Raw genomic sequence first — 13,678 nt, 5'->3', positions numbered from 1 at the left:
TCGCAAGAGCAGCAGGAGTTTCTCAAGCGCTGCTTCAAGGAATTGAAAGCAGAGCTGCTGGAGCCGATGAAGGCTTCGATCGACAAGCTGGTCGAGACCCAGAAGGCCCAAGGGGCGGCGATCCGGGAGGTGCGGCAGAAGGCCTCGGAGAATGAGGACGAGATATTGGGCCTGGCGGTGAAGGTGGAGGCGCACGAGGCGCTGCATAAGAAATGGCAGGAGAAGTTCGAGAACATGGAGAATTGGTCAAGGAGGAAGAACCTGCGGATTCTGGGTCTCCTGGAGGGAGTGGAGGGGTCGGATGCTGGAGCATACGTGGTCTCGATGCTGAACACGTTGATGGGCGCGGAGGCCTTCCCGAGGCCCCTAGAGCTGGATGGGGCCCACCGAGTCCTGGCGAGGAGGCCCAAGTCTAACGAGCTGCCGCGGGCAGTATTGGTGCGGTTCCACCGCTTGGTGGACAGGGAGTGTGTCCTAAGATGGGCAAAAAAGGACCGGAGCAGCAGGTGGGAGAATGCAGAGGTCCGTATATACCAAGACTGGATCGCGGAGGTGGCCAAGAAGAGGGCCGGGTACAATCGGGCTAAGGCGGTTCTGCATCGGAAGGGGGTGAAATTTGGGATGCTGCAGCCGGCGCGACTGTGAGTCACGATTAAGGGCCAGCACCATTACTTTGAGACGCCGGAGGAGGCGTGGACCTTTATCCAGGCCGAAAAGTTGGACACGGACTGAGGGTCGGTTGTGAGGAGATGTCGCTGGGGGGTTACTGTGGTTACTGTGCTTGGGGGGATGTTGCGGGATGTTCTGTTCTGTTCTATACTGTTTCCTTGGGTGCTGGGTGGGGTAGGGTGAAATGGTTCGAAGCGGGGGTTTTGTGAGAGTGTGGGCGTCGGTGGTTGGAAAGACGGGGCTCCGTTGGGGGGGGAGGGGAGATGGGAGGCCCGAGGTGGGGGAGCTGGGATTAGGCTGCAAAAGGGAGCTGCGTCAGAGAGGGCAGGGCCGGTTGGATGAAAAGCGTGGGCTTTTTTCCGCGCTAGGGAAGGAAGGGGGCAGGGCCGGGGGGGGGGCAGGGGGGGGGGCGGTGTTGCAGAGGTGTGCCCGCTGATGGACAGGAAGGGGGGGGGACTACCACACTGGGGGGGGTCGATGGAGTGGCGGGAGTGGCCGGGGTCAGCAGGAGTCAGCTGACTTACGGGAGTGCTATGGGGGGGAGCAACACAGCTGGGGGGGTGGGCGGGGGGGTGGAGGGGGGAACTGGGTTGCTGCTGCATTGGCCAAAGGGGAGCTGGAGTTCGGAGAGAGAGTCGGGGCGGGGGTCTGCCGCTGGGGGGAATGGAGAGGGCGGGAGGCACGGGGACGTGGCTGGCCTCGAAAAGGGGTTGGCCAATCGGCAGGGGGGGTGGGGGGGAGCCCCCTGCTCCGACTGATAACTTGGAATGTGGGAGGCCTGAACGGGCCAGTCAAGAGGGCCCGTGTGTTCGCGCACCTGAAGGGACTGAAGGCAGATGTGGTTATGCTCCAGGAGATGCATTTGAGGGTGGAAGATCAAGTTAGGCTGAGAAAGGGGTGGGCAGGGCAGGTTTTCCACTCGGGGTTGGATGCAAAGAATCGAGGGGTGGCGATTTTGGTGGGGAAGCGTGTGTCGTTTGAGGCGCTGAACATCGTGGCAGACAATGGAGGTAGGTATGTGATGGTGAGTGGTAAGCTGCAGGGGGTGCGGGTGGTATTAGTGAATGTATATGCCCCGAATTGGGACGATGCCGGATTTATGCGGCACATGTTGGGCCAGATTCCGGACCTGGAGGCAGGGAGCTTGATAATGGGGGGGGGGGGGGGGGGGGGGGACGACGGCCAAGGTGCTGAGGGGGTTTATGGACCAGATGGGAGGAATGGACCCATGGAGGTATGTCAGGCCGGGGGCGAGGGAGTTTTCTTTTTTTTTCCACGTCCATAAAGCCTACTCCCGGATAGACGTCTTCGTTATGAGCAGGGCACTAATACTGAGGGTGAAGGACACGGAGTATTCGGCCATAGCCATCTCAGACCATGCCCCACATTGGGTGGAGCTGGAGCTAGGGGAGGAGAGGGACCAGCGCCCGCTGTGGCGCCTGGATGTGGGCTTCCTGGCGGATGAGGGGGTGAGCGGGCGGATCCGGGGGTGCATTGAAAGCTATCTAGAGGCTAACGATAACGGGGTGGTGCAGGTGGGAGTGGTCTGGGAGGCGCTGAAGGCGGTGATTAGGGGAGAGTTAATCTCCACTAGGGCCCACAAGGAGAGGAAGGAGAGGAGAGAGAGGGAGAGATTGGCGGGGGAGATTTTAAGAGTGGATAGGAGGTATGCAGAGGTCCCCGAGGAGGGACAACTCAAGGAGCGACGGAGCCCCCAGGCCGAGTTCGACCTGTTGACCACCAGGAAGGCAGAGGTGCAGTGGGGGAAAGCGCAAGGGGCGGTGTATGAGTACGGGGAGAAGGCTAGTCGGAAATTGGCACACCATCTTCGGGAGCGGGAGGCAGCGAGGAAGATTCGGGGAGTTACGGATAAAGTGGGGAACACGGTGCGGAGTGCGGTGGGAATAAATGGGGTATTTAGAGACTTTTATGAGGGGCTGTATCGGTCTGTGTTTCAGTGCCGTCCCATCGTGATCACTAAGGCCTTTTTAAAGAGAGTAGGTAGGAGTATTATGGGGTTTGTGTGGGCGAATAAGACCCCGAGAGTAAGGAGAGGGTTCCTGGAACGCAGTAGGGACCGAGGTGGGTTGGCGCTGCCAAACCTGGGGAGCTACTACTGGGCAGCAAATGTGGTGATGATCCGCAAGTGGGTTATGGAGGGAGAGGGGGCGGCATGGAAGAGGATGGAGATGGCGTCCTGTAAAGGAACGAGCCTGGGGGCGTTGGTGACAGCACCGCTGCCGGTCTCGCTGACAAAGTACACCACGAGCCCAGTGGTGGCGGCAACGCTAAGGATCTGGGGCCAGTGGAGACGGCACAGGGGTGCAATGGGAGCATCGGTGTGGTCCCCGATCAGGGGTAACCACCGGTTTGTCCCGGGGAAGATAGACGGTGGGGTTCCAGAGCTGGCATTGGTCGGGGATTGGAAGAATGGGGGACCTGTTCATCTACGGGACATTTGTGAGCCTTGGGGCACTGGAGGAGAAGTTTGAGTTACCCCCGGGAAATGCCATTATTTATTTATTTTTTAAAAATATATTTTATTCAAAATTTTTGGCCAACCATAACAGTACATTGTGTATCTTTTACACAGTAATATACCAATATAAATAACAATGGCCAGTTTTTTAAACAAGAAATAAATAATATATAAACAACATCAAAATTAAAAAACAAAACTAAATGGCAACTGCCTTGTCCCAAATAAATACTCTCCAAAAATACAATTCAGCAGTCCAGTATACAATTACCTATAACAACAACCTAACATCCCTGAGAGTCCTTCTGGTTCCTCCCCACCGCCCCCCCCCCCCCCCCCCCGGGTTGCTGCTGCTGTCTTCTTCTTTTCCATTCCCTCTATCTTTCTGTGAGGTATTCGACGAACGGTTGCCACCGCCTGGTGAACCCTTGAGCCGATCCCCTTAGGACAAACTTAATCCGTTCCAGCTTTATAAACCCTGCCATGTCATTTATCCAGGTCTCCACCCCCGGGGGCTTGGCTTCCTTCCACATCAACAGTATCCTGCGCCGGGCTACTAGGGACGCATAGGCCAAAACATCAGCCTCTCTCGCCTCCTGCACTCCCGGCTCTTCTGCAACCCCGAATATAGCCAACCCCCAGCTTGGTTCGACCTGGACCCCCACTATCTTCGAAAGCACCTTTGTCACCCCCACCCAAAACCCCTGTAGTGCCGGACATGACCAGAACATGTGGGTGTGATTCGCTGGGCTTCTCGAGCATCTTGCACACCTATCCTCTACTCCAAAAAATTTACTGAGCCGTGCTCCAGTCATATGCGCCCTGTGTAGCCTGGCACACGAGGACGATGAGTTTACCCTACTTAGGGCATCAGCCCACAGCCCCTCCTCAATCTCCTCCCCCAGCTCTTCTTCCCATTTCCCTTTCAGCTCATCTGCCATAATCTCCCCCTCGTCCCTCATTTCCCTATATATGTCTGATACCTTACCGTCCCCCACCCATGTCTTTGCGATCACTCTGTCCTGCACCTCCTGCGTCGGGAGCTGCGGGAATTCCCTCACCTGTTGCCTCGCAAAAGCCCTCAGTTGCATATACCGGAATGCATTCCCTTGGGGCAACCCATATTTTTCGGTCAGTGCTCCCAGACTTGCAAACGTCCCATCTACGAACAGATCTCTCAATTGTGTTACTCCTGCTCTTTGCCATGTTCCAAATCCCCCATCCATTCTCCCCGGAGCAAACCGATGGTTATTTCTTATCGGGGACCACACCGAGGCTCCCGTCTTTCCTCTATGCCGTCTCCACTGCCCCCAAATTTTCAGAGGAGCCACCACCACCGGGCTTGTGGTGTATTTCTTCGGTGAGAACGGCAACGGCGCCGTCACCATAGCTTGTAGGCTAGTCCCCCTGCAGGACGCCCTCTCCAATCTCTTCCACGCCGCTCCCTCCTCTTCTCCCATCCACTTACATACCATTGAGATATTGGCGGCCCAGTAGTACTCACTTAGGCTCGGTAGTGCCAGCCCCCCCCTATCCCTACTACGCTGCAAAAATCCCTTCCTCACTCTCGGGGTCTTCCCGGCCCACACAAAACTCATGATACTCTTCTCCATCCTTTTGAAAAAAGCCTTCGTGATCACCACCGGGAGGCACTGAAACACAAAGAGGAATCTCGGGAGGACCACCATTTTAACCGCCTGCACCCTCCCTGCCAGTGACAGGGATACCATGTCCCATCTCTTGAAGTCCTCCTCCATCTGTTCCACCAACCGCGTTAAATTTAACCTATGCAATGTACCCCAATTCTTGGCTATCTGGATCCACAAGTAGCGAAAGTCCCTTGTTACCTTCCTCAGCGGTAAGTCCTCTATTTCTCTGCTCTGCTCCCCTGGATGCACCACAAACAACTCACTTTTCCCCAGGTTCAGTTTATATCCTGAAAATTCTCCAAACTCCCCAAGTATCCGCATTATCTCTGGCATCCCCTCCGCCGGGTCCACCACATACAACAACAAATCGTCCGCATACAGAGATACCCGGTGTTCTTCTCCTCCCCGGAGTACTCCCCTCCACTTCCTGGAACTCCTCAATGCTATTGCCAGGGGCTCAATCGCCAGTGCAAACAATAATGGGGACAGAGGACATCCCTGCCTCGTCCCTCTATGGAGCCGAAAATACGCAGACCCCCGTCCATTCGTGACCACGCTCGCCATCGGGGCTCTATACAGCAGCTGTACCCATCTAATATACTCATCTCCAAAGCCAAATCTCCTCAACACCTCCCACAAATAATCCCACTCCACTCTATCAAATGCTTTCTCGGCATCCATCGCCACCACTATCTCTGCTTCCCCCTCTGGTGGGGGCATCATCATTACCCCGAGCAGCCTCCGTATATTCGTATTCAGCTGTCTCCCCTTCACAAACCCAGTTTGGTCCTCATGGACCACCCCCGGGACACAATCCTCTATCCTCATTGCCATTACCTTGGCCAGAATCTTAGCGTCTACGTTCAGGAGGGAAATAGGCCTATAGGACCCGCATTGCAGCGGGTCTTTTTCCTTCTTTAGGAGAAGCGATATAATTGCCTCTGACATAGTCGGGGGCAGCTGTCCCCTTTCCCTCGCCTCATTAAAGGTTCTCATCAGTAGCGGGGCGAGCAAGTCCACATATTTCCTGTAAAATTCAACTGGGAATCCGTCTGGTCCCGGGGCCTTCCCCGCCTGCATGCTCCTAATTCCTTTCACTACTTCCTCCATTTCGATCTGTGCTCCCAGTCCCACCCTCTCCTGCTCCTCCACCTTAGGAAATTCCAGCTGGTCCAGAAAACACATCATTCTCTCCTTCCCATCCGGGGGCTGAGCTTCATATAATCTTTCATAGAATGCCTTGAACACTCCATTCACTCTCTCCGCTCCCCGCTCCATCTCTCCCTCCTCATCCCTCACCCCCTATTTCCCTCGCTGCTCCCCTTTTCCTCAATTGGTGGGCCAGCAACCTGCTCGCCTTCTCCCCATATTCGTACTGTACACCCTGTGCCTTCCTCCACTGTGCCTCTGCAGTACCCGTTGTCAGCAAATCAAATTCTACGTGTAGCCTTTGCCTTTCCCTGTACAGTCCCTCCTCCGGTGCCTCCGCATATTGCCTGTCCACCCTCAGAAGTTCTTGCAGCAACCGCTCCCATTCCCTAGTCTCCTGCTTTCCTTTATGTGCCCTGATTGATATCAGCTCCCCTCTAACCACTGCCTTCAGCGCCTCCCAGACCACTCCCACCTGGACCTCCCCATTATCATTGAGTTCCAAGTACTTTTCAATAAACCCCCTCACCCTTAGACACACCCCCTCATCCGCCATTAGTCCCATGTCCATTCTCCAGGGTGGACGCCGTTCTTTTTCCTCCCCTATCTCCAAGTCCACCCAGTGTGGAGCGTGATCCGAAATAGCTATAGCCGTATACTCCGTCCCCCTCACCTTCGGGATCAACGCCCTTTCCAAAACAAAAAAGTCTATTCGCGAATAAACTTTGTGGACATAGGAGAAAAACGAAAACTCCTTACTCCTAGGTCTGCTAAATCTCCATGGGTCTACTCCTCCCATCTGCTCCATAAAGTCTTTAAGCACCTTGGCTGCAGCCGGCCTCCTTCCAGTCCTGGACCTCGATCTGTCCAGCCCTGGTTCCAGCACCGTGTTAAAATCTCCACCCATTACCAACTTCCCCACCTCTAGGTCCGGGATACGTCCTAACATGCGCCTCATAAAGTTGGCATCATCCCAGTTCGGGGCATATACGTTCACTAAGACCACCGCCTCCCCCTGTAATTTGCCAGTCACCATCACGTATCTGCCCCCACTATCCGCCACTATGGTCTTTGCCTCAAACATTACCCGCTTCCCCACTAGTATATCCACCCCCCTGTTTTTCGCATCTAGCCCCGAATGAAACACCTGCCCCACCCATCCTTTGCGTAGTCTAACCTGGTCTATCAGTTTCAAATGCGTCTCCTGTAACATAACCACATCTGCCTTAAGTTTCTTAAGGTGTGCGAGTACCCGTGCCCTCTTTATCGGCCCGTTCAGCCCTCTCACATTCCACGTGATCAGCCGTGTTGGGGGGCTCTTTACCCCCCCCCCCCTTGTCGATTCGTCATCCCCTTTTATCCAGCTCCTCACCCGGTTCCCACGCAGCTGTGTCCCCCCCAGGCGGTGCCCTCCCGCCCCGCCCACCCCACCCCATACCAGCTCCCCCTTCTCCCCAGCAGCAGCAACCCAGTAAATCCCCCCTCCCACCCCCCCCCCCGCTAGATCCCCCACTAGCGTAGTTACACCCCCCATGTTGCTCCCAGAAGTCAGCAAACTCTGGCTGACCTCGGCTTCCCCCCGTGACCTCGGCTCGCACCGTGCGACGCCCCCTCCTTCCTGCTTCCCTATTCCCGCCATAATTATCATCGCGCGGGAACAAAGCCCGCGCTTCCCTTTTGGCCCCGCCCCCAATGGCCAATGCCCCCAGCTCCTGCACCTCCCTTCCTCCCTCCCCCACAACCTGTGGAAGAGAGAAAAGTTACCGGGTCGCAGGATTAACAACATAAAAATCATCTCTCCCCCCTTTTTCCCCCCTCTTTGCCCCACCACTTTGTCTCAAACGTTCTTTTTTAATAACCCGCTTATTCCAATTTCTCTTCAACAATAAATGTCCATGCCTCATCCGCCGTTTCAAAGTAGTGGTGCTTCCCTTGATATGTGACCCACAGTCTTGCCGGCTGCAGCATTCCAAATTTAATCTTCTTTCTATGAAGCACCGCCTTGGCCCGATTAAAGCTCGCCCTCCTTCTCGCCACCTCCGCACTCCAGTCTTGATATACGCGGATCACCGCGTTCTCCCACCTACTGCTCCGAGTTTTCTTTGCCCATCTGAGGACCATCTCTCTGTCCTTAAAACGGAGGAATCTCACCACTATGGCTCTGGGAATTTCTCCTGCTCTCGGTCCTCGCGCCATCACTCGGTATGCTCTCTCCACCTCCAACGAACCCGTCGGGGCCTCCGCTCCCATTAACGAGTGCAGCATCGTGCTCACATATGCCCCGACGTCCGCCCCTTCTGCACCTTCAGGAAGACCAAGAATCCTTAAATTCTTCCTCCTCGCATTATTCTCCAGCACCTCCAGCTTTCCACACATCGTTTATGGTGTGCCTCGTGCATCTCCGTCTTCACCACCAGGCCCTGTATGTCGTCCTCATTCTCGGCAGCCTTTGCCTTCACGACCCAAAGCTCCCGCTCCTGGGTCTTTTGCTCATCTTTTAGCCCTTCAATCGCCTGTAATATCGGGGTCAACAGCTCCTTCTTCATCTCCTTTTTAAGCTCTTCCACGCAGCGTTTCAAAAACTCGTGTTGTTCAGGGCCCCATATTAAACTGCCACCTTCCGACGCCATCTTGGTTTTTGCTTGCCTTCCTTGCCGCTGCTCTAAAGGATCCACTGCAATCCGGCACTTTCCTCTCCTTTTTCCATCCGTATCCAGGGGGGATTCCCTTCTGGTTTACCGCACAGTGCTTTTAGCCGTTAAAATTGCCGTTGGGGCTCTTATTAAGAGCCCAAAAGTCCGTTCCACCGGGAGCTGCCGAAACGTGCGACTTAGCTGGTCATCGCCGCACCCGGAAGTGGGAAATGCCTTTAGATACATGCAGGTGAGGGCGTTTGTGAGGCGACAGGTGAGGGAATTCCCGTTGCTCCCGCCACAAAAGATAGGGTGATCTCGGGTGTATGGGTCGGGGAGGGCAAGGTGTCGGAAATACACCAAGAGATGAAAGAAAAGGGGGGAAGCGCTAGTAGAAGAGTTGAAGGGTAAATGGGAGGAGGAGCTGGGGAAGGAGATCGAGGAAGGGCTGTGGGCTGATGCCCTGGGTAGGGTTAATTCCTCCTCCTCGTGTGCCAGGCTCAGCCTGATACAATTTAAGGTGGTGCACAGAGCGCACTTGATGGGGGCGAGGTTGAGTAGGTTCTTTGGGGTAGAGGACAGATGTGGAAGGTGCTCAGGGAGCCCGGCGAACCATGTCCATATGTTTTGGTCATGCCCGGCACTGAGGGGTTCTGGAGAGGAGTGGCGGGAGCAATATCTCAGGTGGTGAAAGTCCGGGTCAAGCCAAGCTGGGGGCTAGCAATATTTGGAGTAGTGGACGAACCGGGAGTGCAGGAGGCGAAAGAGGCCGGCATTCTGGCCTTTGCGCCCCTAGTAGCCCGGCGAAGGATCTTGCTAATGTGGAAGGAGGCGAAGCCCCCGGCCTGGAGGCCTGGATAAATGATATGGCTGGGTTCATTAAGTTGGAGAGGATTAAGTTTGCTTTAAGGGGGTCTGCGCAGGAGTTCTACAGGCGGTGGCAACCGTTCCTAGACTATCTCGCGGAGCGTTAGAGGAAGGTCGGTCAGCAGCAGCAGCAGCAGCAACCTTAGGGGAGGGGGGGGGCGGGGGACGGATGTCCTGGGAGGGGAGGGGGAAAGGGGGGACTGCCTGGGAGGGTGGATGAGCAAGAGATAACATGAAGGGTTGGGGAACTGGCACGTACGGGTGAGGGCCAGTGTACAAAGCTGTGTAAATATTCCATTTTCCATGTATATATTTTGCTCTGCGCGATTTCTCGTTTTTTTTGTTATGGGGCGGGGGGGGGGGGGGGGGGGGGGGGGGTTATTGTTTGTAAGGGAGTAAATTGTGTTAAAAAACTTTAATAAATATATTTTTTTTAAAAAGAAAAAGACCCTGAGGTGAGAAGGGTGTTTCTGGAACGGAGTAGGGACAGTGGAGGGTTAGCGTTGCCTAATCTGGGTGGGTACTACTGGGCTGCCAATGTGACGATGATACGCAAGTAGGTAATGGAGCGGGAGGGGGTGGCGTGGAAGAGGCTGGAGATGGCGTCCTGTGTAGGCACGAGTCTGAGAGCGCTGGTGACAGCATCGCTGCCGCTCCCGCCGACAAGGTACACCACGAGTCCGGTGGTGGCGGCGACTTTGAAAATTTGGAGTCAGTGGAGACGCCACAGGGGTGGTCCCCGATCCGAGAGAACCATCGGTTCGTCCCGGGGAGAATGGATGGAGGGTTCCTGAGCTGGCACAGGGCAGGAATTAGAAGGATGGGGGACCTGTGAAATGATAGGACGTTTGCAAGCCTTGGGCGCTGGAGGAAAAATTTGGGCTACCCCCCGAAATGCCTTCAGGTACATGCAGGTAAGGGCGTTTGTAAGACGGCAGGTGAGGGAGTTCCCGCTGCTTCCAGTACGTAGGATCCAGGATAGGGTGCTCTCGGGGGTGTGGGTTGGAGAAGGCAAGTCTCGGCGATCTACCAGGAGATGCAGGAGGAGGAGGAGGAGACCTCGGTTGAGGAGCTAAGGGTAAATGGGAGGAGGAGCTTGGGGAGGAGATAGATGAGGGTACGTGGGTGGACGCCCTGAGTAGGGTTAATTCTTCCTCCTCTTGCACCAGGCTTAGCCTGATACAATTTAAGGTTCTTCACAGAGCGCATATGACAGGGGCGAGGCTGAGCAGGTTCTTTGGGGGGAAAGCAGGTGTGGGAGGTGCTCAGGGTGCCCAGCAAATCACGCCCATATGTTCTGGGCGAGCCCGGTGCTGGATGGGTTCTGGAGGGGCGTTGCGAGGACGGTGTCTAAGGTGGTGAACACCTGGGTTAAGCCGAGCTGGGGGTTAGCACTATTTGGAGTATCAGATGAGCCGGGAGTGCAGGAGATGAATGAGGCCGGTATTCTGCCCTTTGTGTCCCTGGTAGCCCGGCGGAGGATTCTGCTTCAGTGGAAAGATGCGAGGCCCCCGAGCGTGGAAGCCTGCGTCAGCGACATGGCAGGATTCATTAAATTGGAGAGGGTAAAATTTACCTTGAGAGGGTCTGTGCAAGGGTTCTTCAGGCGGTGGCAACCGTTCCTAGACTTTCTAGCGGAGCGCTAGGAGGTGGTCAGCAGAGCAGCAACCCGGGGGCGGGGGGAAGAGGAGAGGGGGGTGTACTTTGTGTTTACTACTGTGTTTATTATTGCTTAATGGGGGGTTTGTATATTGGGGGAATTCGTGATGTAGTTGTAAGATGTTTATTGATGTGTTCTTTGTTTTTCTTTTTTTCTGTTGAAAATATGTAAAAAATTTGAAACAAACAAACTTTTTTTTTGCAAAATGCTAAAAAGCTGGTGCATTGGGCGAAAAGTTGATTTCAGTGTAAAAAGTTGATGGTTAGCATTATTGCACATAAGTGTGCAAGGATTGAGATGGCTCCCACAAGTAAAAGGGTAGATTTGCTGCCGGCTCTGATATTACAGCTATTGCATGGGAAGCCTGGGTCTGCTTTCTGGCATTTGTGCAGATATTAGAGGGGAAGGATAGCACAGCCCATATTTGTTGATGCCCTGAGAGTCACTGCCATCCTTCATGTTCTCTAATGGAAAGAGCATTTGTGCAATTTGGAGCTTGGTTGAAGCCTGCTTTTCTCTATAATCTCAGATGAAGCCTTGAATGACAAATGAAGATTTTTGTAGAAGAAAATAGAAGCCTTTGAAATAGAATGCAAAAGAAAAGCTCAAAATTCCATGTGCAGACCACAAGACAAATGAAGAGGAGTTTGAAATGACAAGAACAAAAAGAACTCTAAAAGTGACATCCAGAAAAGAAAATGTCAGCGTTTCAGCTTTTTGATCAGAGCTACAAATCTACGGCCACCTCTTCCAGAGACCAACGTGGAGGACAACGGAAAGAGGAGTCGGCCTAGAAATAGCTAAATGGTGGGTGTCAAATGGGGGTTACAGACGAGCGACAGTTGATGTGTGAGAGTAGTGCAAAGCAGACTAGCGTGACGTACCATGATTACAGATCACATGGCAGGAATAGCTATAAGCAGGACAGCAGGAATTAAATCAGTCTTACTTGCTATGGCTGTTTTTCTGAAGATTTGACAAATGAGAAAAGACTGAAACCTCTTTAGTCGACGCGCATTCATTTTCTGCACTGAAAAATGTTTCCACTTCTGAAGTTGCACTACATTTTGTGGCGATCTAGCTGATCAGGTTACCTGAACGATAGAGTGTAGCGAGTGTCGGTGACAAGAACATTTTGATCCGGTCCTTTCCAGCTAACAGCAGGTTTGGGTCGCCCACATACTTTACATCGCAATATGACTGTTTCACCAATAGAACATGTCAAATCGGACAAGGGGATGAGAAATTCAGGTGACACTATTGCGAAAGGGAAGATTGGTATTAGTAAAAATAAAATCTATAATGTAAACCATGTACAATATATAAATTGTCTACAGTTAATCTGAATTTTAATAGTGTTTAAACTTCAGCACTGAGGTTGTAATGAAGGAACTTACCTTCATGAATAAAATTTGGATTTAGCAACTGTGAAAAAAATTAAATTTTGTCGTCAGTAAATTTTTTATATGTAACTTTTTCTGAAGATTTGTCACTCAAATTAACTGAATAGGTTGTTTGGCATGACAAGAGTATTTTTTGACATACATATAAACAAAACTGACATCAAACAAAACAATTTTCAATTATTTTTAAATGCTCACTCTATGACGTGATACATGCATCTCAATGTTAAGTCATTTCGATCTGGCAGACTGCCAGGTGTACCCTGGCGGGTCCTCTTTAAATGTACACATTAGTAGCTGACAAAGTTAGATAGGACAGTTCTGCCATTTTAATATGAAGCCCAAGTAGGGAAGCAGTGGTGGCTTCCATACCAGGCAAAACTGCCAGAATCAGAGGCGGCCCCGTCAGCTTTTATTAATTTCTGTTTCCTTGGAAAGCCAAAAGAGCTTCAATGATCCTCAAGGAAACCTTTGGCCTCCCTTACCCCAGGCTCGCCCCAAACTTAAATGCACTATTTTGCCATGACAAATACATCCTTTCAACATATTAACATCCTTTCTGGTCTCTTTCAGGGCACATGGCACAAACAGCAGGACGCATGTACAGATAAGTGGATGGAAACCATTCATCTGGATGACCAAATGCCTGCTCCCCTTCCAGCCTCTCTAAAGCGGTTAGTGCAAAATCATCACTTGGGCCAGACTTTCTTGACCTCATACAGTCAGAGTTCCTTGAGACTATCTGCCAAGTCATCTCAAGTGCCCTTCATGGAGGTTCAACAAGCATGCATTGCCCGTGGCATAGGCACAGGGGGAAGCACCATATAGGAACACCAGAATAGGAAACAATTACTAACACAGTTTCAAACTTCATCAGATCTTACCCTTAAACGATCCATTGTGAACCACTTTGTTGCTTAACAATTTCATTGCTTTGATGTTGGTTCCATCATGCCTACTGCTGGCAGTCCAACACCCAAGAATGTTTACACTTTCAGAGCATTCAGCTGCTGGGTGTAAGGACTTGCGGATGAGGATTATATCAAGGTCTGTGATGCATGGGGGGGGGGGTGGTTTAATTCAACAAAACCGCCTATTATTTGATCCCATGGAGCTCTAGCAACTAATAATATTGCTAATGCTTGATCTTCCTCTTCATTCTTGGCTTC

The 13,678-nt window shown here is 52.7% G+C and overlaps 1 protein-coding gene across 4 annotated transcripts in view; it reads right to left on the bottom strand.

Moving 5' to 3' along the window:
* Positions 1-13,678, bottom strand: part of kalrna (kalirin RhoGEF kinase a) — a 1,210,365-nt gene that overhangs the window by 55,269 nt on the left and 1,141,418 nt on the right. For all 4 annotated transcript variants that reach the window (XM_072475613.1, XM_072475615.1, XM_072475625.1 and 1 more), the window contains 2 exons: positions 12,504-12,531; positions 12,201-12,363 (listed from right to left, as the gene is read on the bottom strand). In XM_072475613.1, the coding sequence (XP_072331714.1) occupies positions 12,201-12,363; positions 12,504-12,531 (191 nt within the window). The remainder of the gene's footprint in view (positions 1-12,200; positions 12,364-12,503; positions 12,532-13,678) is intronic.

Source organism: Scyliorhinus torazame, chromosome 2 (genome assembly GCF_047496885.1).
Source record: "Scyliorhinus torazame isolate Kashiwa2021f chromosome 2, sScyTor2.1, whole genome shotgun sequence".
NCBI classification, from domain to species: domain Eukaryota; kingdom Metazoa; phylum Chordata; class Chondrichthyes; order Carcharhiniformes; family Scyliorhinidae; genus Scyliorhinus; species Scyliorhinus torazame.
Note: the sequence above shows the minus strand (reverse complement) of the source record. Positions and strands in the feature narration are given on the sequence as shown.